At 40.2% G+C, this 27,440-nt stretch overlaps 1 protein-coding gene and 1 long non-coding RNA gene across 2 annotated transcripts; both read right to left on the bottom strand.

The window, feature by feature from the left end:
• Window positions 1–1,849: 1,849 nt before the first annotated feature.
• LOC137277685 (carboxylesterase 5A-like) lies at window positions 1,850–11,424 on the bottom strand. Its single transcript, XM_067809560.1, has 10 exons — window positions 11,098–11,424; window positions 10,722–10,791; window positions 10,207–10,345; window positions 7,490–7,675; window positions 6,473–6,666; window positions 5,313–5,457; window positions 4,562–4,731; window positions 4,106–4,235; window positions 3,022–3,196; window positions 1,850–2,288 (listed from the first exon to the last, which is right to left on the bottom strand). The coding sequence occupies exons 1-10, from the start codon at window positions 11,388–11,390 to the stop codon at window positions 2,084–2,086; spliced, it is 1,707 nt and encodes a 568-aa protein (XP_067665661.1). The 5' UTR covers window positions 11,391–11,424; the 3' UTR covers window positions 1,850–2,083.
• Window positions 11,425–21,658: 10,234 nt separating this feature from the next.
• On the bottom strand, window positions 21,659–25,470 carry LOC137276676 (uncharacterized). Its single transcript, XR_010956579.1, has 2 exons — window positions 25,375–25,470; window positions 21,659–21,980 (listed from the first exon to the last, which is right to left on the bottom strand). It is a non-coding gene; the product is annotated as an uncharacterized lncRNA (long non-coding RNA).
• Window positions 25,471–27,440: the final 1,970 nt, after the last annotated feature.

The following is a 27,440-nucleotide window of genomic DNA, read 5'->3' on the forward strand; positions in this document are numbered from 1 at the left end:
GGTTGAAGGTGAACAAACCTTACATGAACTCTCAGATAGTTTCTCTTTTACATGAAGGTTTCATGACTCCCTTGTAAGTTCAAGGTCACCAGATGCCAAAGAAATTAGTTCAGTTATTTCTTAAATAGCAATGATTTTTGGATCACTATTAATATCAACTGAAAATCAATTACTCAATACTAGTCATATTACCTAATTGTATTGGATGTAGGTGATGTGTGTAAGTTACATTCATGATAATTTGATCTATTCACCTCATATAGACTTTCATAGTCATTACCCATAGATGTGCCTTTTGATATTTTGAAGTTTATCAGAATTGTATTTTTTCCTTGTCACATTATATATATAATAATGCGAAAAGGATCAACAGCTCACAACACCTGCATCACTTGACTCCACCAAACTTCATATACATGTTAGATAATACTTTTGCCATTTATGGATTACATTAAAAATTTATTTCATTGTCTCAAATTTATTCCCTTGTCCTACAGTGGGAAGAGAGGTAATGTGAGCTGGGCTTGTTTGTTATTATAGTAAAGAGTAAGGCACTCAATTTTTTTAAAAATATAAATGGCAAGGTAGTGCCTAGAATTTCATTTTTTAGATCTACATATTTTAAAACATCTAACACCAATAATTTATCTTGACAGCAGATCGTTTGCAGACATATTCCTTCTAAATGTTAAGAGAAGTCAGATACTGAAGTCCTGACTGTCAACAGGTTCAGTGTCATGATTTTCCTGTCACTTATGTGTGGCAATGATTAGTCGTGTTAACCATTGGCGTTCCTGTTGTCAGCATTGTGCCAGCATTCATCAGTTTTACCAGTGTGATTAATTTCTTAGTATGAACGGTCCTTAAACACACGAATACTAGAATCTGTACTTTACGGTGAGAGTATACACCCTGATACAGCATGGTAATTTGATCAGTTTCTTAGTGATATTGTGTATATATAATCTCAAAGACATCAGCAGTCGGTACATTCTTGTCATATCATCCTGACTGTGATATAGCTGATTTCTCTGGGAACTCAGTCACTTATTATATAACCATTCCATTATTGGGGCCATCGTTCCTTTAGTTAATTCTATATATTATGTTCTGTGTTGAAAGATGAATTCCCACAACAAGGGTTTAGACATGTCACATCATGACATAGACAGGTTTGTTAATGTTTCTCTCAGTGATTGTGATTGCTGTCTCCTGGCAACTATATGATGACCAGGGAAAGTCATTGCTGTGATAAATCTTAAGATTATTTTCTCATATCTGCTTGTTAAGTTTTGAATATTTGTTGATGTAAATGAAAGTAACAATATGTATGTTACAGATTCAAAAGTACAGTTCAAATTCACAGTATTATTTGATTTGTGTTCATGATGATATAAATGTTCACGAATTGTTGGATCAAATATCTTTTTCAACCAGCATCTGGGTTGCCCAAGTTCTCTCTCTGCATAAGAGCAGTGGGTTTCTGTTAATCCCAGCAATATGTGACCACCTCCATTGTGTTGTGTTCAGAGCAGAAGGTTGTGCGTTCAGTCTCCATCTACGTCATACCAAAATGGTATAAAATATGGTACTTGTTGGTCCCTGCCTGGCGCTCAGCATAAGTGGGTACAACTAGGAAACAAGGACTGGTAGGCTCTGAGTTAGTTAGGAGTTTTGGGTAGGATATTCCTGCTTAACTGCAGCATGGTATCCGAGTGAATTAGCACTAATAAACAAGCCTTGTGGGCTAGTACAAGCAGCCACACACGCAAGCTTCCTCATATGAGCGAAATTTTCCCAGGTGTGACATAAAACCCAGTGTCACCTCAATTCACCCAGCAATAAGCAATAATGGTCTTTCATTTATTGTAGTTTTGTCTCTGAGATGTTTTAAGAATAAATAAATGTCTTCTCGTCAAGGAGATATGATATCAGGGAAATGTGACATATTTTTTCAACTTTGCCAAACTAATACAAATGTAATTAACTTTATATGAAATAAACAGCTTTGAGTATTGGGTATCATGTTTTATACAAAATACTAGTAGCTGAAAGGCATACTGCATTTGTGCCTGTGCTATTTTCAACCAGTTATGACTCCGCCATGACATTCGTGCAGCCCCGCCTTTCCTGCAAGGAGGTTTGGGAAGTATCGGTTCCAGAAGTTGGCTGCAGATGGCCTGAGACCATGCTGGACATTCGATGTGTCTCTGATTTGAAGGTATGGTCGGTGTGCAGATACAGAGTAGTGAGGCCACAGACGAATGTTGCCTGCAGAGTTAGGATCACTGTGAAAGTAACACAGACAGTTAATGGACATTATGAAGAGGTGACCCAAGACTTTGATTGGTTGGTTGGTTACCTCCAGGTTAGTATTGTCTTCGGCAACCCATGCTTGTCCTAAGAGACGACTAACTAGAATCGGGTGGTCAGGCTTGATGATATATTCGACATATGTCTACATGTCCCAATTGCGTAGATGAATGCTCATGCTGTTGATCAGTGGATTATCTGATGAGGGCACGATCAGTTACCAGCCACCACCATATAGCTAGAATATACCCAATTGTGGCATTATTAACAAACAAAAACAATCATGGCATGAAGTTGTATTTGGTGTCACCATAAATGCATATTCTTAGTTACTGTTTTGTTGAGCGATAGTTCCAGTGTTTTCACCCATTTCTCTGTCTTTCTTAGGCTTTTTTCCGTAAACGTTTGAAGTCATACGTTTCTTTAAACAACTTACAGTTGAGATGTAAGAAAGCATTGTCATTTGTGCTGTTTGCATTAATTCAGAACTTTGATCTGGTACACATAATGAGGTCTCTCCATGGAGATATATGAAAGCAGAAAATGGGTGCATAGCACACTGTATTTTTCTGTCTAATTTCGGACATAGTCCATTCCATGCTATAACACTGAACGAACGCACTAACTGAACAGTTCCTTGTCACAATGCATGCGAGTTTATATTTAAATATACCACACAGTCACCATACAAGATACCCATCTACTCACAGACTCTTAGCAAAGTTTGTCCACATTGTCATCATTTCGTTGCTGATCTTCTTGTCTAGAGGAGATACTCCCCATCCAGAGCACCATGTCGTGTTACATCCCTCCCAAGGGCAGGGCATTGTGTTAGAGAAGGGACATCCAAACACGTAGTAAAGTTCTGTGGCATGGAGTACACCTGGAAAATTACACAGCTACTCTCAGGATTTCGTGATTCTGAAAGGCATAAAGTTTGGCATCAACCAGGCGTGAAGACGCAACGCCTAAATTAGCTTAAAGTTAGACATCAACCAGGCACGAAGACGCAAAGCATAAATTAGCTTAAAGTTTGACATCAATAAGGCGTATGGCTTTGATTAGCTTAAAGCTTGACATCAACAAGGCAGGCATGACAACGTATGATGCAGTAAAAGATAAACACACAAGGTTTAACAGTCATGATTGTTCTGATTATAGTACATTAATCGGTAAGATGAGCATGTATTGTACAGTTTGCAAACATAAATGAGTAAAATTGTATGAGCGGTATTAATAATACAAATAATTCAAAATTCATCATTGAATACATTTTGTTTCTTTGAATGGTTGTCAGCTCGCTGATTTGATTGATGGATGTCATCGTATCTAAACTGCGTTGATCTATGTTTATAATGTCAGTCATTAGATAGTCTGACCGAGGCTCTGTTATTTCAAATCGCAATCATATCACTTCGTGAAAGATGCTATATCTACATGAAGATGGTGTTGTATGTGTACGTGAGATGACATTGGGATACACACCCCTTTGGGCCCGTGAAGATCCGCGTTAGAATTGATCTTCAGCAACCCGTGCTTGTCGTAAGTGGCGATTAACGGGATCGGGTGGTCAGGGTCGCTGATTAGGTTGACACATGTCATCGTTTCCTATTTGCATAGATTGATGTTGCATGGATCATGCTGTTGATCACCGAATCGCCTAGTCCTGACTCGACTATTTACTGATTGCCACCATACAACTGGAATATTGCTAAGTGCGGCGTAAAACTAAACTCACACGAGTTTGTCAATCATGGTAAGTGTGGGAGCTTGACTGCAACATTGCACTGACCTTCCCACTGCGGATCTGGCTGGTTGACGGATCTGTATTCGAAGCTGTACATGTAGGTGTTGGGTTGAATCTTGTGATACATGTCAACCATCTTGATATTAGGGGTGACATAGTCGTAATCGGACCAGAACTGGAACAGTCAGACGCTCGCTGCAGGGACATCAGTGGACATCAAAGGACATCAATGGGCACTACCGAACCGGGTTAGAATTGGTCTTTAGCAACCTATGCTTATAAGAGGCGATTAATGTGATCGGGTGGTCAGGCTTGCTGACTTGGCTGACACATGTCATCGTATCCCAGTTGCGTAGATCGATGTTCATAATATTGATCAGTGATCACTGGATTGTTCCACTCGATTATTTACAGACCGCCATCATGCTGAGTAACACAACAAACAAACAGTTCAGGCAGATTAACAGGAATTCAACGCCAGAACGATGACTTATCACTTACAGCTATAAGATTCTGTCTGTTGACCACAGGATCAGCGCTGTGGATGTTGTAATGACATGCTGCTGCCTTGTATGCTGTGGCGGTTTGATTCAGGTACCTCCTGCTCCAAGAATGAATAACTTGTTGGGCAGTCTGGGCACTGACACCCTTTTCCACGCCTCTGAGATAATCTAGAAGGGAGATATAACACGAACATACAGGGTCTATCTATACGACCCTATATTAAATGACAGTGAAGGTAGTTTTATAACAACTGTTTATGTTTCGTTGGTTTGTCACGAAAAATAAACACTGCATGTAAACAAATAAACTCCTGGTTTAGCAACACAGAATCTACACATCCCTGAACATATATGTGAAATATGTAGTGTGGCAATTCGTGTGAATTATTGTTTGAATTTTTTTTTTGTATATGTGCACCTGTACATACATACACTCACTCAAGTGTAATCATGTGACCAGTCACGTGATCCACTAGCGACAGACGTCGCTAGCGTCAGTCTCACTCTGTGTCTCGCTCTGTCTCGCTTCATGACACCAGAAGATCGGGGTTAGAATTGATCTCAGTAGCTCATACTTAGGCCAACAGTCGACTGACAGACCACTGGACTGTCTGTTCCAGACTCTATTATTTGCAGACATTGTCGGAATGTTGCTGAGTGCGACGTAAAACTAGTTTATAAACTCACTTACTCACGTATATAGTTACACCTTTTGGTCAAAGTCCTCCTTGGTTTACATTTGCACTCACCAATCATATCAGCTCCTTCATTTAAAACGGTACCAGTCATCAAGGCTGGGTGAAGGACGCGACCTTGACCCAGTAAGTTCTCTGGGAAATCCAGGATATAATAACCATCAACCACCGGAACGTATTTAGACGTCATCGGCGCACCCTGCATGTACAGTCGATACACATCGGTGGTCACTTTTAACATCCGTCTTTTTGTAGAGTTTAAGTTTAAGGTGGGGTTATAGTTTTATAAATGTCATTTTTTCTGTGTTTGATGACAGTACATTGTATGTTCTACATCAAAAAATGATGGTGCCCACCATGGTCGGCACCATCATTTTTTGATGTAGAACATACGATGTACTATCATCATGTGTTTTTTCTCCTTTATGATAGTCGTAGGGATAACATTATGTGTATGGTTCATTTGAATCCGCTTGTGCTCTATAACACTGAAGACACTGACTTTAGTACACATTCAATAAATATGTTGTTGAAATGGTACTTCATAAACTAAGTTGGTCAAGACGAAATGGTATTTAACTAGTTCACATGCAGCCAATAGATCCTGAATAGAAACAAACATTTACAAATGTATATTTTCGTACGAGATAAGGAAGTAATTTTCAGAGTGTTTTAGCTGTAACCATTTCTCGTGATGCTCATTTCGCGTGATAGTTTCGATGCCACATAGTGGGAGGTGAAGTTACTGGAAAATTGCAAGAAGCGGCGTTAAGTCAACCCACTCCCAACCTTACGACCCGTGAAGATCCGGGGTAGAATAGGTCTTCAGCAACCTATCCTTGCCATAAAAGCTGACTATGCTTGTCGTAAGAGACGACAAACGGGATCGGGTGGTCTGGATCGCTGACATGGTTAACACATGTCATCGATTCCCAGTTGTGCAGGTTGATGCTCATGCTGTTGATCACTGGATGGTCTGGTCCACACTCGATTATTTACGGACCGCCGCCATATAGCTGGAATATTGCTGAGTGTGGCGTGAAACTAAACTCACTCACTAAAGTGCCTTACTACCTTACTGACGCTATCATACCATATATTAAAGATGACGCACCGACAGGTCTAGATTAGGGTAGTGTCACGTGTCAAGAAATGGGTAATCAAATGACGATATCTTAACAACATAAACACACTATTATAATCACGGCAATTACCTGCGGTCTAGCATTCACGAGATCGTCCACGGATTTCCCTCTGAGGCAGCTAACAAGGGCTTGCGAAGACGACTGGTTGCACCCAACAATCTCTCCAAGATTGCGGGCGGTGTCGCTTGCCTTGTATGGAGGACGGTAGAAAGCAAAAGGGCTAATGCTTATCCCGCTTTGTGCGATAACACCTCGAAATAAACCTTGAAAAAAAAATGCGTAGGTCAAAATACGTTCTGCAGCAAACAAAGTTCATCGGCATATTACATACAGGAAAGTTATCATTTGTTGATATTCTTGGAAGTATCGAATATATTTTACCCAATACGTGCCACGACGTACCATCAGGAAAAGCCTAGGCGGATCCAGAGAGGAGGTGCACGGATGCGCACCCCTCCTCCCTCCGCCACCCTCTTTTGTCCTGCAGTTTGTAACAATGAAGTCAAAGTGTTATTTTACAATAACAGGAAAATCAAAGTGATCTGGTAGGTATTATGTCCACATCCAATCGGAAATATTTGACTTCACACTAACTCAAACATTGGAAGCAGATTATATGTGACCATAAGATAATTCATAAATAAACATAAATACTTCGTCAAAATGAAATGTTGGGAAGGACTTTAGTGTTTGTTTGAAATAGGAATTCTTTTATTGTAAGTAATCATTCCCCGGGCGATGGGGTAGCCCAGTGGTCAAAGTGTTCCCTCGTCATGCCGAATGCCCGGGTTCGATTCCCCACATGGGCACAATGTGTGAAGCCGACTTCTGGCGTAAAACCCACTCACCCATTCACCTGAAGAACGCTGAAAGAGTACTTAATGCCAAGTAAGATGCTATGGTATATGGTCAGCTGCACAAGCAGTCGATGAAGAAATCAAACTAAATGTTTGTGCAGATTTCTAGCTATTCTTTCTGTATTGTTTGTATTGTTTGAAGTATATTTTGACAACACTTCGTTTGACTAGATACTATTAAATATCTTAGTTTGTCACATAAAACAGGAAATGAAATTATTATTGTCACCTTTAGCCAGTGGAGAAAACATATGGGTGGAGACACCTGCTCCTCCTGAGCTTTGCCCAAATATGGTAACCTTGTCGGGGTCACCTCCAAACTGACCAATGTTGTCCTTGACCCAGTGGAGGGCCTGCAGCTGGTCCAGGTGGCCGAAGTTGCCGGGAGCAGCATTGTTCCCAGTAGACAGAAAGCCTGAAACAAAAGTACCGATCCTAAAACACGAGTCTTGATACCTCTCATGTACACAGAAAGCCTGAAAGAAAAAGCACCAATCCTGAAACACGAGTCTTGATATCTCCCCATATACAGATAGCCTGAAACAAAGAGCACCAATCCTGAAACACGAGTCTTGACACTTTCTCCGTAGCAGGGATACTCTACAACAGGGATAGGTCACTCGCTTGCTTTCTTTACCATTTGTACTAATTAACGTGTGCCTCGTCATGCTCCAACGCACACTGTGACTTGGCTCGTTCCCAGTGCAGCTTCAGTTGTGTTTAACCAGGGAGACTACATAGAGTATATACGTTGTAGATTATCCCTGGTTTAACAGAACTTCAGTCAGTGTATTGTATCAGTCGGAATGAATGAATGAAGTATCTTAAGAATTAAGAGCAAGAATTATGTGAATGAATGAAAGAAATAAAGAAAAAAATAAAAGGAAGAAGTACATATGTGAATGAATGAAAGAATAAATGATACACCGCGGCCTTCCCTCCCAAAACATGTTAAAAACGCAAAAGTATCGCGAGAACACGTGTTAACATCAGCTGTCCCTTTAAAAAATCTACTTTGAAACATTTTTGTGTACATTAATAATTAATTCAGATATCTTATTGCATGTGGGGAATGGAATGGACATTAACAAGGTATTAACTGATACTGTCACACTGTCCTAAAAAATAAAGTGTAAAACTCTCACAAAGCGTTCAAAAACACCTTTCCAGTTTTGTCAAACAATAAGGTCAACAAGAAAGAAAGAAGTTATGGAACTATAACCCTCAAGCATTCATGGCGAATCAGATCAGATCGGCAATATCTCATATTTTTCACACACCTCAAATACGCCCTAACATTTTGTTTTAGATTATGGAACTATCGCTATTACTTGCAAACACATTTCACCTGATAGTGTATTCCCCTCATAAGAATTAAAGGTGTATGTGAAAGATGATTTTGAAGTAATAACTGGAAACACTCAAACAACGGCATATCGTATTTCAATGGCGGATCAGAGCAGATCGGCGATATGTAACATTTTTCACACACCTCAAATACACCCTAACATTCTTTTTTAGATTATGAAACTATCACCGATAGTATATTCCCCTCACATGAATTAAAGGTGTATGTGAAAGATGATTTTGAGTAAATAACTAGGAATACTCAAACAACGGCGTATAGCATTTCAATGGCACACCTAAATTACACCCTAACAATTTTTAAGTCATAAAACTGTCACTATTACTTGCAAATACCTTTCAACTAAAGGTATGTTCTCCTAAAAATTAAACGAATGTGTGGAAGAAGTTTTTATCGGCACAATTTAGTCTATCTTCGCGGTGAATCGAGAATAGAAGCCAGTGAGCTATAACTTACCGACTTGAAACTTTACTGCAAATCTACTGTCCTAATACGGACACTAATACCAATTATTTGACTTAAACTGAAGTGACAAAATAGTTAACCTATCTTCTACATGTAGGATTTCAGTTGTTACAACACTCAGCGAACTTAATCAGCTGTTGAAAATAAACCGGGCTCAATCTTAAATACTACGCTGCCACCGTATTGGCTACACTGGTTATACGTTCAGCGGCTTTTCGAGGAGGAGTTTCTTCTCCCCTTCCATATAGGCTCTCTGTCCGTAGACAGAAAGCCTGAAACAAAGAGCACCAATCCCGAAACACGATAAACTCCAAGTTATATTTTGCTGTCCAGTAGTAAATGCCATTAGGCATCAATTTCTTTCCCAACATTTCTGTAAACATCCTAATATTTTAATAAATTTATCAATATGTTGTATGTTCTTTGTGTCACTATTGCTGAGTGCGGCGTAGAGCTAAACTCACTCTCTGTGTCACTATATGTGATTGTTTTAGAATAAAATGTGTTCTGTTCACTAGGTTTAGTTACATAGCTAAACCCTGATAAGCTAAGGTAAATCCATTCTATCAGATAAGGAAATATGGTGGGATTTCTTTGTTAATTATCTACTCCACTGTCTCACAACTGGCAGTTCTCACAAATGACAGTAGACCCCCAAATAATACACTGTTCCAGCACGCTGTGTTGTTTGAGAAAAAGAAGGTGACATGGCAGCAGTACATACTTGAGACGTATTGTTTCAGGTTTGGACCTAACGATGACACCCGTTAAAAGTGAATTTCAGATCATTGCAAATCATACCCATTAGCCATAAATGGGAGCATGAAAAGAGGGTAAACATGCCGCAGGTAAACAGGGAAATGTGTACATTTATATCACATTCTTACGACAATGCTAGATCCGTTATGATGATCGTCATGATGTTGATCACTGGATTGTCAGGTCCTTGATTATGTACAGATCACTGCCATATTGTTGAATATTGCTGAGCGCGGTATAAAACTAAACTCACTCAGTCACTCATTACGACAGTGCTGATTTCGCTACTATTTACTGTCATCTCACAGAACGTCTTATATTCAGAAAAAAACGCAATATGAATTAACACAACATACCCATAACGCCCAGCCTATAGTCGACAGTCACCACGACGATACCACGCGATGCTAACATTCTACCGTCGTACTCAGACGCTGAGCCATATGTGTATGCTCCACCATGAATCCATACCATCACGGGTAGCTTGGAGCCATTCTGCAAAATGGAATTACCATTCTATACTTCCAGCGGTAATGAACAATTTAATTGTCATAACGGGTGTCATTGTCAAGTCGTGTAAACTGATCGAAATGTTTATGATCACAAACTTCCCTCACTTCTTAAACACAGTTCAATGAACTAAAATCACATACCAAATAAAAATCCGAGTTAGAATTGATCTTCAGCAACCCATGCCTTTGGAAGAAAGGCGATCACATGTAATTCTTTTCCCTATTGCGTAGATTTATGCTCCTGCTGTTGATCACTGGATTGTTTGGACCAAACTTTATCATTTACAGACCGCCGTCAAATAGCTAGAATATTGCTGAGTGCGGCGTACAACAACAAACAGACAGACCAATTCAATTACCGTTGGTGCGAAGACATTAAGATACAGGCAATCCTCGTATGTGTTGTTGAAGTTGTACCCAAAGCTGAAACTGAATAGATTACATGAACACATGAAACAGGAAATGATTAAATAGCATTAGAATCGTGAAACAGATGAGTCAGAAAAAGGTAATAACGAAACTGGTTGTTCCCAAATGTTTAGGAAATTTGCGAAATGCTCGAATAAAATTATGAAGGATATGCCAAATACCAAAAGAGTATCACTAAACATGGATTTAAAGACTCCAAGAGGAGGAAGAAAGGGAGATGTGTTTCTGTTGAATAATACTCGGAAACCTTTTTGATGTGATTAGACGCACATCTAGGTACCTTTGTAGATGTAAACATGAACTTACGTGTGAAGAAATTGTAGTTTTTGTGGACAGACTGGTCTGTAGAAAGTAGCATCGTGGATCCCTCGCCATGAACCAGCTGGGATCGGTCTCGAGAAGCGTAGATCGCCAACTGGAGGTTCAGCATATGGAATTCCAAGAAACACCTGCAGAGAATACCCGCTTTGGGAAGTGATCTGGTAACCTTTCACTCGCCCCTGCTTGGTATCAACAATGATGTGTGTGTCAGTTGCACAAATAACAGCATATGCAGGTATTAAAAGACTGAGAAGAAGCTTTGTCCCTAGATGGGGCATGGTGTACGTGGTGGTAAGATACGGTACAGATAAGAAACATGACTTGAGATCACCGATAGTTTATCATCGGTCGTTTATATCTGTTTGTGAGCTAAACCATTTGTTATTCTCTAATCGTTTCCGGCCTGGATAAAAGAAGAAATGAGTGTTATGATCACAGTCCATACCACGTGTACAGCCAGTGTCGAAAACGTGCACAACAGTATTGCACAGGTATCTCGTCTTCAGCTAGACCATGGCCATGTATAAGAAAAGATTTCAGAATAATCACAAGACATGATTTGTACTACAGTGCCAACATTTCATGATATGTCAACCACAGGCAAACTGTAGTGAATAAGGTTGCGCAACAGTGAGAAAAATCACCAGTCTTCCTCGGTGTGAGTGATAACCGATAACCGGTCTACACAGATTCTAAAGTTGTTGTCATCACTTCCTTAACGACATAAAAATCACGGTCGAAACTTCGCCTATGTAGAACAAGGAAGTGATATATCCATAAAAATAGCCATTACTCTTTATCTATCCAACTTCTAGAATTCCAGTCAAAGAAATATTTTATGCTAAAATAAAACATCGTCACTATCATAAGTAGATACCCATTTCCTCACCGGGTTTTGCTCACAGATTTCCACTCTCATATTTAATAATAAGTCACGTAAAATATATTTTACTCAACATTTAAGTGGCACTCGTGTCATATCGAATTGTTCTTCTCCCCCATTACCCCTGCTGTAGTCGGACGATTACTGAAGTGAGCATCCCGGATGTAGCGGGCATGGGTGGTAATTCTTGGACGGCCACATCTCGCGCGATCTTAATTGGTCTACAGGAAATGATCCCAAAGGCGAGATATGGTGATTGTTTGATCGGTATTTTAGCAGGATATTGATGCATTGAAACGTCGCTCTGTGACATAAATCAAAGGGTTGTCATCCATATTGTTGTATGTTGCATTTTGCATTTTGGTAGTCACGTGACTGTCGACGAGAAGACAGTCGTTTATTTACGGGGGCAGCAAATGTGCGTTTCATGACATAAAAAAGTACGTGCAGTGTTGCAATTCTTGGAGGGGTGTTCCCAAGGTATCCCGGGTTTAAATGCGGAACAAAGGGGAAAGGAATAGAAGCTTTTATGTGTGAAATTAGACTGTTTCGTCCCCGAGATAAGAAGCATGGGCGGGTATGCCCCGGTATAAGGATGTCAAGTGGGATCCGTGTTGGGCTGACGTTGAGTCCAACCCTGGGCCTTCTAAACCAGGCAGACGACGAGCAGAGGAGGGCAGACAGACAAGATTAAGTAACAGTTCCGCCCATACTCCCCCACCCCCCACCCCCCACCCCCCACCCCCCACTCCATCAAAAGCCAAAATTACAAACTGACATGCATAAATCACCATAAATATATAATTATTCAATACATTAGAACAGGAAAAACACTCAATTTACTCATTTCTGTGTTAGAATATTACTGTGGGGAAGGACTAAAATTTACTGTGTAAAAAGATGGGGACACCGGCGGAACTCTTTCCCAAGATTATCTGCGAAAATGTATCTGGCTAGTGTCTGCTTGCTGAAATCAGTGATGACCAGGCCATTCTAAATGGTCTCGCTACAATGTTGAAACATATACAGGTACAAATTGTTGAAGTCAATGATAAACTTTCTACATTTATTCAAGAATATGATAAAATCTGGCAGCTCGTAAGTAAGAAAACGACGACCTGAGACAAAAAATACTAAACATAGAGACAAAAAGAGACAATTTGGAAGCACAATCACGAAGAAATAATATACTGAGTCAAAAAAAGAAACTTCACTTTCCTTCTTCAGGGCACTATAAAAGAACAAGAGATAGTAAGATAAATTGTTATTATTTCATTGTTGAGATCTGTGTGATGTACTCGATACACTGACAGTGCCACAATCAGTTCCATAACATGGGTATACAGACGGTCAAGTCACAAGAATACAAATTCGAAATTCCTCAATTCAGTATTGTGTATGGCGGCCCCGCACATTCACCACTACCAAATACCGTCTCCTCATCGACTGCTTCATGCTTCTGAACACGTGGTTGGTGATTCTGCGCCATTGCTCTTGCAAGGCAGCGTCAAGCTCTGAGGTTGGTTCGTAAGATCACGAAGCCTTCTCTCAAGTGCATCCCAAGCGTGCTCTATTGGATAAAGGTCAGGGGACCTCGATGGCTAGTCCATGACGTTGATTCCAGCATTTTGAAGGAAATTCCGTGTCAACATCGCGGTATGCGGCCGAGCATTATCATGCTGGAACTGTAGACCTGGGGCATGAGCCGCCATGAAAGGAACGAGTTCAAGGGTGAGCACCTGGTCGCGGTAAGCAGCTGCTGTGAGGTTTCCACGGATGACCAGAAGTCCAGAACGGTTGTTTCCACAGAAAGCACCAAACACCACGCAACTTCCGCACCTGAATCTGTAGACTTCCTATACACAACATTGGGCACACCGTTCACGACGTCGTCTCCAGACTCTATGCCTGCCGTCCGTGAATCTGAGGATATACCTGGATTCATCGCTAAAGACGACTCGATTCCAGTCTCTCTGGGTCCATCTGAGGTGACGCTGGGCCCACATCAGACGCTGACGTTGGTGAAACGGCGTGAATACTGGCCCAGGATATGGACGTCGAGAATGGAGATTGGCAGCGCAACCGATTTCGAATGGTCTCTCAGGACAGTCGACCGCTAAACATATCAGCCCTGGTTCGTGTAGAAATCTGTCACGTAGGTGACGTAGGACGATTTGACGGTCTTCTGCTCGTGACATCACATGTGGACAACCCGACCTTGGGCAATCAGAAGTGGTGCCAGTTTGTTGCAGACGACCTCGCAAGTCAATACACAGTACGACGACCGCATCCCATTGCTCTTGCGACTTCAATAACTGATCGTCCCGCTTGCAGCATGCAAACGGCCCTTTCACTTTGCACATTTGACAAACGTGGTATTTAAAGTACCGTTAGAACTATGGTTTAAAAGTGTGTTTTTCTTTCAATTCTTGCGGCCATTGCAAACACGTGCAAATGAAGAAAACTTCGATATGAAGATCACGTGACCGACTGCACGTGCAAAACCTGATTTGTCACTAACGTCATTTGCACGACGAATTGATTGGTTTGGGTGGGTTTTGCTAACGTTTTTCTAGAGTCGAAAGATAGGGATCCCATTTTGGATACATAGATGTATCATCAGAGAAAAAATCATTCATTTTTTTTTCAAACTGCATTTTGTAAAGTTTCTTTTTTGACTCAGTATATAATAACCATGGCCTGTAGGATAAACGAGGCGAGACGCGGGATGAAACTGAGAGCAAGGTGAGAACTTTTATGAGGGATTCACTCAATATAACCACAGCTGATTCAGTGTCAATGAGAGAGCTCATCGCCTTAACTCGAAATCGACTAACAGACCTACTATTATGAAGTTTACTTTTTATAAAGACAGATGTTCTGTTCTTGAAGCGGTGAAAAGTAACGTACGCTAGCATGTGGAGTATCGCTTGTCATAAGATTCCACCTAACGTGAACGAGGGGTGTATTTCCTTTTATGAAGTCGGCCCGTGATAACAATGTCATGGATTTTCTCATTTGCGATAAACTGATAACAGAGGGTAAGGTTTACGTCTGTAATGAATATGAAGATGATATACGCATGGTCGGTCGACGCCGTAACTGGGTTCGGCGAGCTTTTACAACCACCCTCTCGTCTTCACCTGGAACTAAACCAATCCCCAACTCCCAATCTGCGACGTCTCCTACAGAGAATACAGGATCGACAGCTAGGAAATGGGAATATGTCCGTGGCTCAATTGAATCCTCTCTACAATATGCTATAACAGAATGTATATAATACGGACTTTATTTTAGTGGTAAACACGATGATAATATTTTGCCTTAGCGAGACTCTGAGTAAAGATGTTGTGATTGAAGACTAAAAGTGCCATACACGTGATGCTTCAAGACTGGGTGCCCGTGGTAGATATTCCGGCGGTCTAGCTGTATAAGACGAGAGTTAGCATTATATTGTGAGAGGATATTTTTACCACTTGGAAGATGGGATATGCTTTAGAGCTGTCAATACACACTTATCTCACCAATTACTCTTATGCTTTGTTTATGTACATCCTGAAAACTCCCCGATATATTCATTAAATGAAGACAATGGTAGTAATTCACTTAAAAATAAACTTTTACATCTTCCATGTGAATTTAGTGAAAACTGCAAAATCAATATATTTTGGGTGGTGACTTCAACTCAAGAACTTCAAACGCTCCAGACTTCATTTTAGATGATAATCCAGACTATCCGCCTGTTGGGAGTGAGTATATAACTGATAATTTTGATATTGCTCGTCATCCCAGTGACACTCTCTTAAATAACAATGATAGATGTCTACTTGGAATGTGCAGGTTATTGAATGTTCACTTTATGAACGGCAGGGTGAAATCCGGTATACCAAGCATCTTCACGTTTGTGTCATCTGGTTGCAGTATTGTTGACCATTTTATAGTATCTAGCTTTATCCTTACGTTGTTGATATGTCCGTTGTTCCTCAGACGGAATCCAATTGTGTGCCAGTATAGTGCTCATTTTCAAATATATTTACTCAGAAATCGGAAACAGTTGAATCTACCGCCCTACCTTTGTCGTTACAACCAAGATATATTTTACCGGACGAGTTGAGGATTGATTTTTTTACAGTCGATGATCTGTTATAAAACTAAGCTGATGTGGAGTGATTTTACGGCTCTTATTGAAACAAAAGATACCAATCTGATTGTTAAGAATTTAACAGACATTCTGACCTAACGTTGGTATGCGGTGCCGTACAGCAACACCGAAACGTCGACAGATGCAACCGCCATGGTTGGACGGTGACTGCCAGAAACTTAAGACTGAAAAGTATGGGTATCTTAATAAGTTTAGAAGATACAAGGAATTTAATCCGATGCATACAATCAAAAGCAGAATATAAAAAGTGTTATGCATTGAAAAAGCAACAATATGACATCATGTTAACAAAGGAGATAGATTCAGCTACTGAAAGGAACAACTGCAAACCTTTCTGGAAAACTGTGAAACGTGCTGTTGGGAGATTCAGTTCTGGAAATGAGTTTTAATAATTTATTAAATCCTAATTTTTTTGTGAATGAAAATTACTTATACCTACACGCATCTGACTTTGCTTTATAAACGTTTTTGTGAAGAATGGTCTTATATTGATATAGCTGATGGGTTGCTATCAGATGGGATATGTTGTGTGGAAATCAAGCAGGCAATACATGATCTGGAGCGAGGAAAAGCTCCTGGATCGGACGCTTTACCTTCACAATTGTCCTTACGTTCTGCTGATGTTATCATTCCGTACCTAAAACATTTGTTTGATAAAATAATGTACACATATATTTCGTGACGCTTGGAATCTAGGAATGATTATACCTTTATTTAAAACGGGATCATCCTCGGACCTAGTGACTACAGAGTTATTTCATTTTTAAATGTTTCTGGGAAATTGTTCATTGGCTTTATAGCAAGAAGACTTCGAGTATGGTTAAATCTTAACAACTAATTACTGAAGCACAAGCAGGTTTCCCGGCCAAAATAGTTGACAATAAACAATATGTTTATTCTCCAGTCTCTTTGTACAAAATATCCGTGTAAACCAAAATGTCACGTTTAGTGCTCATGCATAGATTTATAAAAACCGTTGGCTTTGTGGATAGGCAACAGATATCGTATCAACAACTTGTTGAATGTTTTCATGATAATTTTTTCAATATTTTAAAAAGTATAATATGGATGTAAAACCGTGTGTTAAAACAATGTCTTGTTTTGTACCAGTACCGGTGTTCCTTAGTCCTGTATAATTTATCTTCTTTATTAATGAATTAGCCAGTTGTATCCATGTTGATTGTGCATGTGGTATTTTTGTGTCTGATGGAAATGGAGAGAATATGTTATTGCATTTGCAGATGATATTTTGTTTGAGTACGCACTTGTCGGTCTCCAAAAACAACTGAATGTGCTTGAGTGTCTTGTGGTCTTGTTGTTAACTTAGATATGACTAATGTTTTTGTATTTAGAAATGGTGGCATAATAATTAGACATAGAAATTGGGCATTATGTTGCTCCTTTTTGAAGACTTTATTAGAAATACCTTGGACTGATGTTCTCGTCAAGATTAAGTTGGTCTGCAGCCTGTAAAAGTCTTGCCTCACGGGCTTCTAATGCAGTTAAACCACTTTTGAAATTAATCAGGCCAAACAAATATGTTGCTTTTTCGTTAACGTGTTCAACATTTCATTGTAAAAGAATATCACCGATTTTCTTATATGGTTCCGAAATTTGGGTCGCTAAGTATTTTAAAGTTATTGAAAAAGTTCATTTTACGTATTTTAAAACTTTTCTAGGAATTGGAAAATATCCTTAAAAACCTGTCATAAGAGAAACAGGACGTTACTCATTGTTTGTTTCTAGCCAAGTTAGAGTTATCAAATACAGGTTAAAGTTACTTAAAATGGATAGCTGAGGTTATCTCTGTCGTAGTTACCGCATGTTAAAGTTTGATGATAACGGAAAACAGTGTTGGGCTTCAGACGTTAGACATCTTCTTTTCTTATGTGTTTTGTCCCATGTCTGAATTTTCCAGGTTGTTGATAATGATAATATGTTTTGGTGCAATATTTAAACAAAGACACGAACTTGGCATGAATCATGTACGTCTCAGTTAACGTCGATCGCAAACAAGTGTCGCTCTTGGAACAATCCCAATAGCCTTTGACCCGAACCTGCGGGCTATCAGCAATGATGTTTGTGTAGACTGCACATGTATTGACATACGTCTGTATGAACACTCAACACTCAGTCCGTCAGTGAGTGCGTGAGTGAGTTTAGTTTTATACGCCATGCATGTGACATGTGACAACAATCCAGTGATCAAGTGCATGAGCATCGAGATGACATGTATCAACCATGAATGCGAGCCTGACCATCCGTTCCCGTTACGACGAGCATGTGTTGCTGAAGATCAGTTTTAACTCGAATCTTCACGGGTTATTTCGTATACGAGTTTAGTTCAATGAACTGTGTATTAGAAGTGAGGGAAATTACTGATCATAGACCATCCTTAATGTATGATCAGTTTGGACGATTGGACATTGCCATCCGTTATGACAATTGAATTGTTCATTAGCGCTGGAAGTATAGTCCAGTCCATTTTCTTCGCCATTCTGTTGCATTGTACGCCCAGCAGAAAATGCTAATCGAGACTGTCAATCTCTGCACCGCTGACTTTAAATTTTAAAGGAACATGAGGTTTTATACTTGAATATGGTATAATGCAAGTCTCAAACACCATTAAATGCACAGATCATAATCACAGCTAGCGAAACCGTTATTAAATCTTGGGACCAAAGTCATTGCACGACAAAGTGGAGTAACTCTCATGCCCTTAGACCATTCAAATATAATATGTCATATGCCTTTAATATCTCACAACATTACCCGAATACAGGTTTGTGTCGAGGTATGCAGTTGTGAGTCATACTATCTGTAGCCTGGCTAGTGATCCAGCGAGGTTGAGGCGTCGGTATCGAGCCCACCTGTGACCGGGTGTAAAAAACCTTGGAACGGCAGGAAACGGCGCAAATGTTAACGGATGGACAACTAATAACAATCAAACTAGCCTCTACTGGCGTACCATAAAAGGTGACTATGCTTGTCGTAAGAGGCGACTAACGGGATCGGGTGGTCAGACTAGCTGGCTTGGTTGACACATGTCATCGGTTCCCAATTGCGCAGATCGATGCTCATGTTGTTGATCACTGGATTGTCTGGTCCAGACTCGATTATTTACAGACCGTCGCCATATAGCTGGAATATTGCTAAGTGCGACGTAAAACTAAACTCGCTCGCTCGCTCTACTGGCGTATGGTGCAGTTGTATAAAACAGGCTTAGCAGGTAGACTGCCTTAAGTCTATGATAAGCAATGGGAGTTTCGACCGCTTTGTCCAAAGGCACCCTGGGTGTGTTTTCAGGGAAACACTCTTTGCACTTAGTAAAATGCCGGTACGGCCCACTTACAACCGTTAAATGAAACCATCGTAAGTGTATTGTAAACTCCTCTTAATGCTAGAAAACTGATGATATCACTGGAATAGAAATGGGGATGATTAATACAAACAAATTCTTTTTGTAACGAAGACGAAAAAAGCAGAGTTTCAGTGGGTAATTGCCAACGTATTTTTACAAAAGATCTTGCAACATTATGTTTGAGTAACACTAGACATGATTCATGACAAGTAAATTGTGTATGCACCACAAAAATCCAAAGCATATCCATAATAATAGAGGCATAGTTACCATATACATACTTCATTTAATAAATTGTACAACTCCTGCCTGTGCTTTTAAAGGGGATGCTAGGAGGCACAAGGTCAAGCACCAAATCGCCGTCACACAAAGTCAGCCGTCTTACCCACCAAGCCAAGGCTTCCACTAAAGTGTTTCAAATTGTTTGGTGGTATTTTCAGTAATGGAGACGGTGGGTTAGCCTACTGGTTAAAATGTTCGCTCGTAACGCCGGAGACCCTGGTTCGATTCCCCACATGACTGCAATGTGTTAAGCCCATGGTGATATAGCTGTAAGCAACGAAAAACTAAACTCCTTCACTCACCTTTCAGCAAACCCCAAAACTAAATTGAGACACTATAGCTCGTTAAATACAAACGTCTTAAGCAGTTGTTGGTGACTAAGACTGAGAGTCAAGCACCAAATTATTGCCCACTGAAGGAGTTATTCGGAGCGATCGGTCGAATGAATTCTGTAGACTTCCTTTGCTGTAGGGCCAAACAACCATAGGTTTGAATCCCAGATTCATCTTATCGTTCACTATCAACGTTTCCCTTCTTACATTGCATGCACGGATAAACTAGCAGTTTGATTTGTTCACGTTTTGTGGCCTAGACTGTGTCTTCGATTGCCGTCCCAGTGTTTCGTAGGCCTAGGCTGTGTCTTCGATTGCCGTCCCAGTGTTTCGTAGGCCTAGGCTGTGTCTTCGATTGCCGTCCCAGTGTTTCGTAGGCCTAGGCTGTGTCTTCGATTGCCGTCCCAGTGTTTCGTAGGCCTCGGCTGTGTCTTGATTTTGTCAGCTTTGTCTTTTGTGGCCTAAACTTTGTCTTGGTTTGTTTTTTCCGTGTTTTGTGGCCTAAACTTTGTCTTGGTTTGTAAGTTTCGTGTTTTTGTGGCATAAGCTGTCTTGGTGTTTCATCTATTTGATTTTAGGGCAAACCTTACTGTGAGGTGAAGAATCCTGGAGAATGCCCCTCGTATGAAACGTCCTGAGGTTAAGCTGGAACTCCGCTCCCCTCATTCAAGTATATTTGTTTAACATCTGCTGTATAGTCATCTTAAGTAGTTTGAACTGACATTATGCCTTCGTCTTTGTCAACGCATTGTCTTAATTCTAGTTTCCCAATCGACACACATGCACGCGTTGTAGTGCAGCCACCAGGACTGTAGGCTTCCTGAGGCACAATCTCAGGGCTTGCTCCAAGTCAGTGAGGGAACGCGTCTGTATCACCTTAGCTTCTGCAGTTTGCGACCCAAACCAACACAACTCTACCAACACCACATATCTGCGTGTAATAAGTGCACTGACCGTAACAAAGTGCGTCACTGCCATGCTACAGCATCTTTGATGGGAAACGCTTCAGATATTGAGAGCCAGGGCCGCTTTCTCCTATAAGATTATCAACAACATCATTGAGTCTGACCTTTGCAGCCATATTTAAGGAGTCGACGTGCATATAAGGGGATCATCTAACAACAATATAGCACAATTAAGCGGAACATCAGAACTGTTTCTACAAAGTTTCCTTCTCAGGACAATCACCATGCGGAATAGCATCCCCCATGAGATTGTAACTGTCTATATCAGTGGTCCATGGTTGACCACATCTCCATCATGTAATTACATAAACTGTATTTTCATGGAAAGCAAAAAGTATGTTGCGAGCGTACTCACTTTCATGAAGGATAAACAGCACATACATATTAGCTATTTGGTACCACTCACAACGCTAAAACAGTTAAACACCTTGCGAGGTTTGTTCCTCGTCGTGGAATAGTGGATGAAAACCAGGATATATGATGAGAGGGTCAGCGAGTTACCCATGCAATATTGGATTCTAGATTTGATTGATGTGAAGCAACAGGCACAGACACTCGACATACGTTTCACATTATTTATTGAACCCGGTGTTCTGAATAATCCTCACATCAAGGCAAGACCACTCTCTGGAGAAGGCATCTAGTAGCATACCCAGAAGCAGTTTCCTGGTGAGCCATCTCCAAACAGGTTTATGCTTTTGCGTTGCCTCATGCAACTGAAATACCACGACCTTCGCGCACTGTAACGGGCGTAGCAGCTGATTTCTCGCATGGCTGTGGACTGGGGTGTTGGTAGGATTGTGGATTGGGTCATGACGTCACTCACCAAGCACGCCGCAGCCACAATGACCAGTGCAAAGAAAGCAAATCCCCTCATGTTTGCCTGTTGAAAAAGAAAATACACAGATCAATTATTCCTTCAAACGGAGCTTTAAATAACCATGTAACAAATACACCCATCACTACAGGTTCACCTGCAGCAAGGAAGGTACACGTCTTCTCCAAACGGATGCGAAGTTAACATGAGAATGCATGTTGTTTTGTCCCAGGGTCTGCGCAAACTATTCAAATATATGGTACCTTCTTTTATAATGGTGAGCCAGTTCCAATGTTTATTCGCACACCTGTACATAAAATGACTAAACATCGATGTTTTCGCTTCGTTCATTTGTACGTTATACCGTCAGCTCAAGACAGTTACCGATATACAACAGTGACAATAATAATAGAGCTTGAATGCATGTGAATGTTTCGTTCTGAAGATCCATGCTGATTTCAACTCAAAAACACCTCTTGACGCCAAGTTGACGGTACATAAAAATCCAAACTGCAATAGCATCATCTGAACGGGATTGCCAGGTTCAGTGATGATCCTGTCTTTTGGGGTGGTTGAATTATCGAGAAATAGTAATACTCAATCTACGCGTTAACACTGTTGCAGTGTTGTCATACCTAACTTGAAGGTGGAAAAGATGTCACTGTAGCATCTGATATCTACAGTGATAATATGCTTACTTTTTCTTTTAGGATGCAAGCGTAGAAACTTCTTGTCCTCCGACGACCAACCTGTATGGCCTCTGTCATAAGTGCTCTGTATGCGTGGAACAAGAGGGTGAGGCCCGGATAAATTATGTGATGTAATGTAATATAATGTAATATAATGTGATGTAATGTGATTTGATGTAATGTGGTGTGGTGTGGTGTGGTGTGGTGTGGTGTGGTGTGTACAGCTGTAATAACCGCCTTCACAAATGTCACAGAGGACGTATAAAGATGTTTGGTCTTTCATCTGGTTTGAGCTGGTGGCAGAAAGAGAAGCTCATCTCAGAGCCTTCCGATAAGAGTGAGTGAGTGAGTGAGTTTAGTTTCATACGCCACACTCAGCAATATTCCACCTGTAAATAATCGAGTCTGGACCAGACAATCCAGTGATCAACAGCATGAGCATCGATCTGCGCGATTGGGAACCGATGCCATGTGTCAACTAAGTCTGCGAGCCTGACCACCCGATCCCGTTAGTCGTCTCTTACGACAAGCATTAGCAATTCACGGGTGTCCCTCCGATAAGGACTTCTGAATCATTACATCTACATGCACAAATCAGAGACTACCGTGCACTTTTTGTCGTACTCAATAATGAGCGTTGCCTATCTCACAGGATGGAAGCGCTGTCCACAAGAAATGTCGGGTTTCCCCAAAGACAACTCCATTTCATCGCTTAACAGTGAAAGAAGAACACGTAGAGGTAAAGGTAAGTTTTTCCTCACATTTTCATTATTTTGCAAGTATACAGGATCTGTCTGCAATAGGTTGACACCCTCCTGAGAGTCGAAACAAGATTGTGGAAAATTATAGTTTCAACAAGAAATATGACATCGTCATCAGCCGAGAAGCCCTTTTCTTAGCTTTCAAATCTTCGATATAGTTATTTTAGGTCTTCATTCACAGTTTAGGCTTTATTGCGTCAGTCGTTTTCAGTTATAATCGAAAAATCAAACTGTACATTTTATATGGAGTTGTGGTTAAACTGTCCATTGCGTTGAATGTTTGCGTAGAAAGTTTACGCTGAATGACCATGTAGGTGCCTGGATATTAGAGCATTAACTATCGACACCACACAGCTGCTGATACCCTTTTCCTCAGACTTGGCAATTGGAACGGTAGTGGATCCCCCTAACATGCAGTCTGAGGCCAGATGAAGACTTGAACCACTGCCCGCATTGTGTGACAGAGGTCCAACCGAAACGGAAGTCTCATGAACCAATTCAGACCAATCCGAATTTTCTCATGTGAATGTGAAATGAGACACTACAAATACTATGGTTACACACACAATTCCAAATCCTTGTTTCATATGAAAATGGTATTTACAAATGAATTTTAACTTTAAACTTAAAAAAACAGCATTTCTATATTTTATAGGTTTCGCCAGCACGCTGTGCAGCAGGGCAACTGCTGCACGGCGGAATAGAAAGAGCACAGTGTTGCAATATACATGTACAAGTATTTAGATGAATCAATTTTACTGACTAATATTCATATATCCAGTTGAATGAGTTGTTCTCAAATTTCTGGATTGTTTATTGTACTAAGTTGGACGGATAATAGGACGGAACACAGTCTGTATCGGTTTCTTCTTTGTTTGATGTGCTTGACAACAGACGAAGGTATTGAAGGATATATGCGACTCCTCAACTGGTTCAACTTCAAAATTCATTTCCTGAAACCATTATTTGCCTACAGCATTACCATTTCAACATTATGCAGATTAAAAGTACACCATAATGAGTGGAGTTTGTCTTGTAATGATGCTTAGTATTGGTTGATAGACATATACGTCATAGAGCGTTTGCAGTGAAAATTGTACTTCATGTTCAATAACGTCTGAAAATTATGGGGTTCTTGGCTTTTACCATCAGTATTTATTTAGAAACTACAACAATCACGAACAAAACATTCTTCTTCACAACAAATAAATCTAGAATAACGTTTAATGATGACGATTAAAACAACAAACTGTCAATTCATGGGAGAGTAAAAACACAATGCAGTGGATAGTCTGTTTGCTCAGTGTGAGCAACTCGATATGAAATGTACAGTGTGAGTTAACTGAAAAATTACTGACGCAATAAAGCCTACGTTGGGAATGAAGACCTAAAATAACTTCATGTATATCTAAGAACTGACAGCTAAAATAAAGACATGTCGCCTGAAATGATCACTTTCTGCTATCATGTTTCGACCGTTGGAGGGTGCCCTCGTTTAACGTGCAACTGCAATATATCAAGAGAGTGTAAAGCTAATACAGAAAGATCTGTCTAGACCCATCTGTCAAATGGCAAAACCTGATGTACATGCAAAATAATGAAAATGAGAGGAAAACCATACCTTTACTCTTGCGCCACGTGTTCTTCTTTCACTGTCCAGCGAAGAAGTGGAGTTGCTTTGGGGACAACTAGACATTACTTGTGGACCGCGCTTCCATCCTGTGTATTTGTCTGCATTACGGCAGATCACATGCCACAACCGGCCACGCTGTTCGTATGACGTATCCTCATTAGTGATACCGCCCTGCTATACATGATTTGAAATATAGGTCTTTGAAAATGTCAGCAAGGACATTTGCATGTCTGAATGGCGTGATGGGAAGTGCTGTGGTACAATGAAGTTCCGATTCCAAACATCGACATACAGTTGGGCATGGTCACAACCAGAGAACAAACAGTAGGTCCCGTGCGTTTGTATGTTGAGTGAAAGAGAGACAACATAATACTTACGTTATTACGAAGAATGTTATTGGTGTCGATCTGTTTCCGGGTTTCTGTAGTGAGTTGAAACGCTGCAGCTATCCTAATACACTCGTTGTGGGCGTTAATTGTGACGTCATGAGTTCCGGAAAAAGTCGGAGATGACCGACTGATTCTGAGGTTAATCACAACCTTTTTTCAGTTGTTGACATTTTACAAACACGCGTCCTCTGATCTCCCTACATAATGTTATGCACAGTGCAAATTAACCGGTCTGACACCATGACTTAAGAGGATAGAAACCATGAAACCCCCAGCACCCATCCACAAGCCAACAATGTCTTGATAGTTGGTGTTTATAAAGGCAGGCACAATCTACAGCGTTAAAGTCCCTGATAAAAAAGGTCACAGCTACAAAACAGATATTGCTATTAGACTGGATAAAAGCAGCTTTTCATCGATACGACTATTAGCATTCTGGCATAGACCATCTCAAGTATTTAAAACACTAACACATTTATCATTATAAACCGGACAGCTAAATAAAATATGTACATATACTTCTTCTTCAACAAAGTATTTACAGTAAAAACATTTTCTGTCGTTAAGTGGGATATCATTATTTATTACCTTCGGGGACAAACATATCGGGGTTCACATTTTTCATACGATGCCCTAGGGCAAAAAATATCACTTAGTCATGGCTACGTGACGTCATGAAAAATGCCATGACGTCACGGATCTTCTGTGAAGTTGCGTTCCACACCCGACGACGGTGGGTAGCCAGTCCGTGTTAGAAAGTAAGTTTGGATTTATTTTCCTCAATTTAACGACTTCGATAATATGAATATTATATTCGTGCCCTCGCTCTCGCTCGGGATATACCCACATTTAGGCACTTGAGTCTTAAACATAGTATGACATGGGCACTCACACAATATCCTCTACATCTACCCAGCTTAATATTAACTTAATATTAACTGTATGGGCTGGGCATAGGGTGAGTTACGTACAATTCTGATCCATAAACATCCCTAGAAGTACTATAAAAGCGATTAACAGCAACAATAGGTATTGTATAGGTACTAATGAACGAACAATAGGAGGAAGCCAGCCTGACAGACAAAGTTATATCAACCTCTCACTTTTGAACAAAGCTAGGATATGCACGCAAGTGTACACACAATTCATTACAAAAGTGTACAGAATCAGTAAATATAAAATAAAAATACAAAACAAGTTTTAGCCATATAAGGAAACAGATTTTGGCTGTATTAAGACATACGAAAGGATCGTTGAATATAAAACACATCTTATCAATACCACATCTACTTTAAACATCTGGACATAAAGTATTACACTGGTTATCTCTCAGATCATCATATAACAAACAGTGAAGCATAACATGTAATTATTCATCTTCAACATCATCAATGCAACTGAAACATTTTCTGTTTTCAGATATAATATTTTCATATAGCCGGTCTAATCTCTAATCGGAGCAACTCCACATCAAGACTCTGACAAAGCCGATCTATACTGTCTAGGCATATAATGAACAACGCAGTTTTCTGTAATAAAGTTACACTTATAATGTTTATAGAGCCTAGGCTTATTCAAACCAGCCCTCCTCATTCATGACCGAATCCTCAATAAGTGTACATCTAAAATGTGACGTAAATCAAGTGAAGTAAACTTCTTCCTTAATCTAAAATTCCAGTTCTTTACACCAGTTAACCCACATGTATCTGCCCATACAAACACGTCGTTATTTGATCAATTTTCAGAAAATCCAAAAAAAAAACAACAAAAAAAAAAACACACACACACACACAAAAAAAAAAAACCCCAAAAACAAACAAAAAAAACCCCGACACAACTGCCAGGAAATACAAGTCCCCCTAAAAAGCGAATGGTCCTGTGATGACCTGCATTGACTGCTGACACATCGTAAGCGCCCCAGATAGCCTCATCATAGCTTACACAGACCAAACCATGCTGTCATATAGTTTTGAATAAGTACTAAAATGCATATTCCCAACGCTTTTATACTTCGGAAATTAAGTCCTAAAAGCTGATTTAGCGGCTGCCCGGGC

This window comes from Haliotis asinina, chromosome 3 (genome assembly GCF_037392515.1).
Source record: "Haliotis asinina isolate JCU_RB_2024 chromosome 3, JCU_Hal_asi_v2, whole genome shotgun sequence".
In the NCBI taxonomy this organism is placed as follows: domain Eukaryota; kingdom Metazoa; phylum Mollusca; class Gastropoda; order Lepetellida; family Haliotidae; genus Haliotis; species Haliotis asinina.

Bases quoted from the DNA above. Each gene is read 5' to 3' on its own strand.
- LOC137277685 (XM_067809560.1), bottom strand. From the start codon at position 11,390: ATGCCCCATCTAGGGACAAAGCTTCTTCTCAGTCTTTTAATACCTGCA. The intron at 5,458-6,472 runs GTAATTGCCGTG...CTGTACATGCAG, and splicing joins TCGTGAATGCTAGACCGCAG to GGTGCGCCGATGACGTCTAA. The intron at 2,289-3,021 runs GTGAGTAGATGG...TTACTTTCACAG, and splicing joins ACAAACTTTGCTAAGAGTCT to TGATCCTAACTCTGCAGGCA.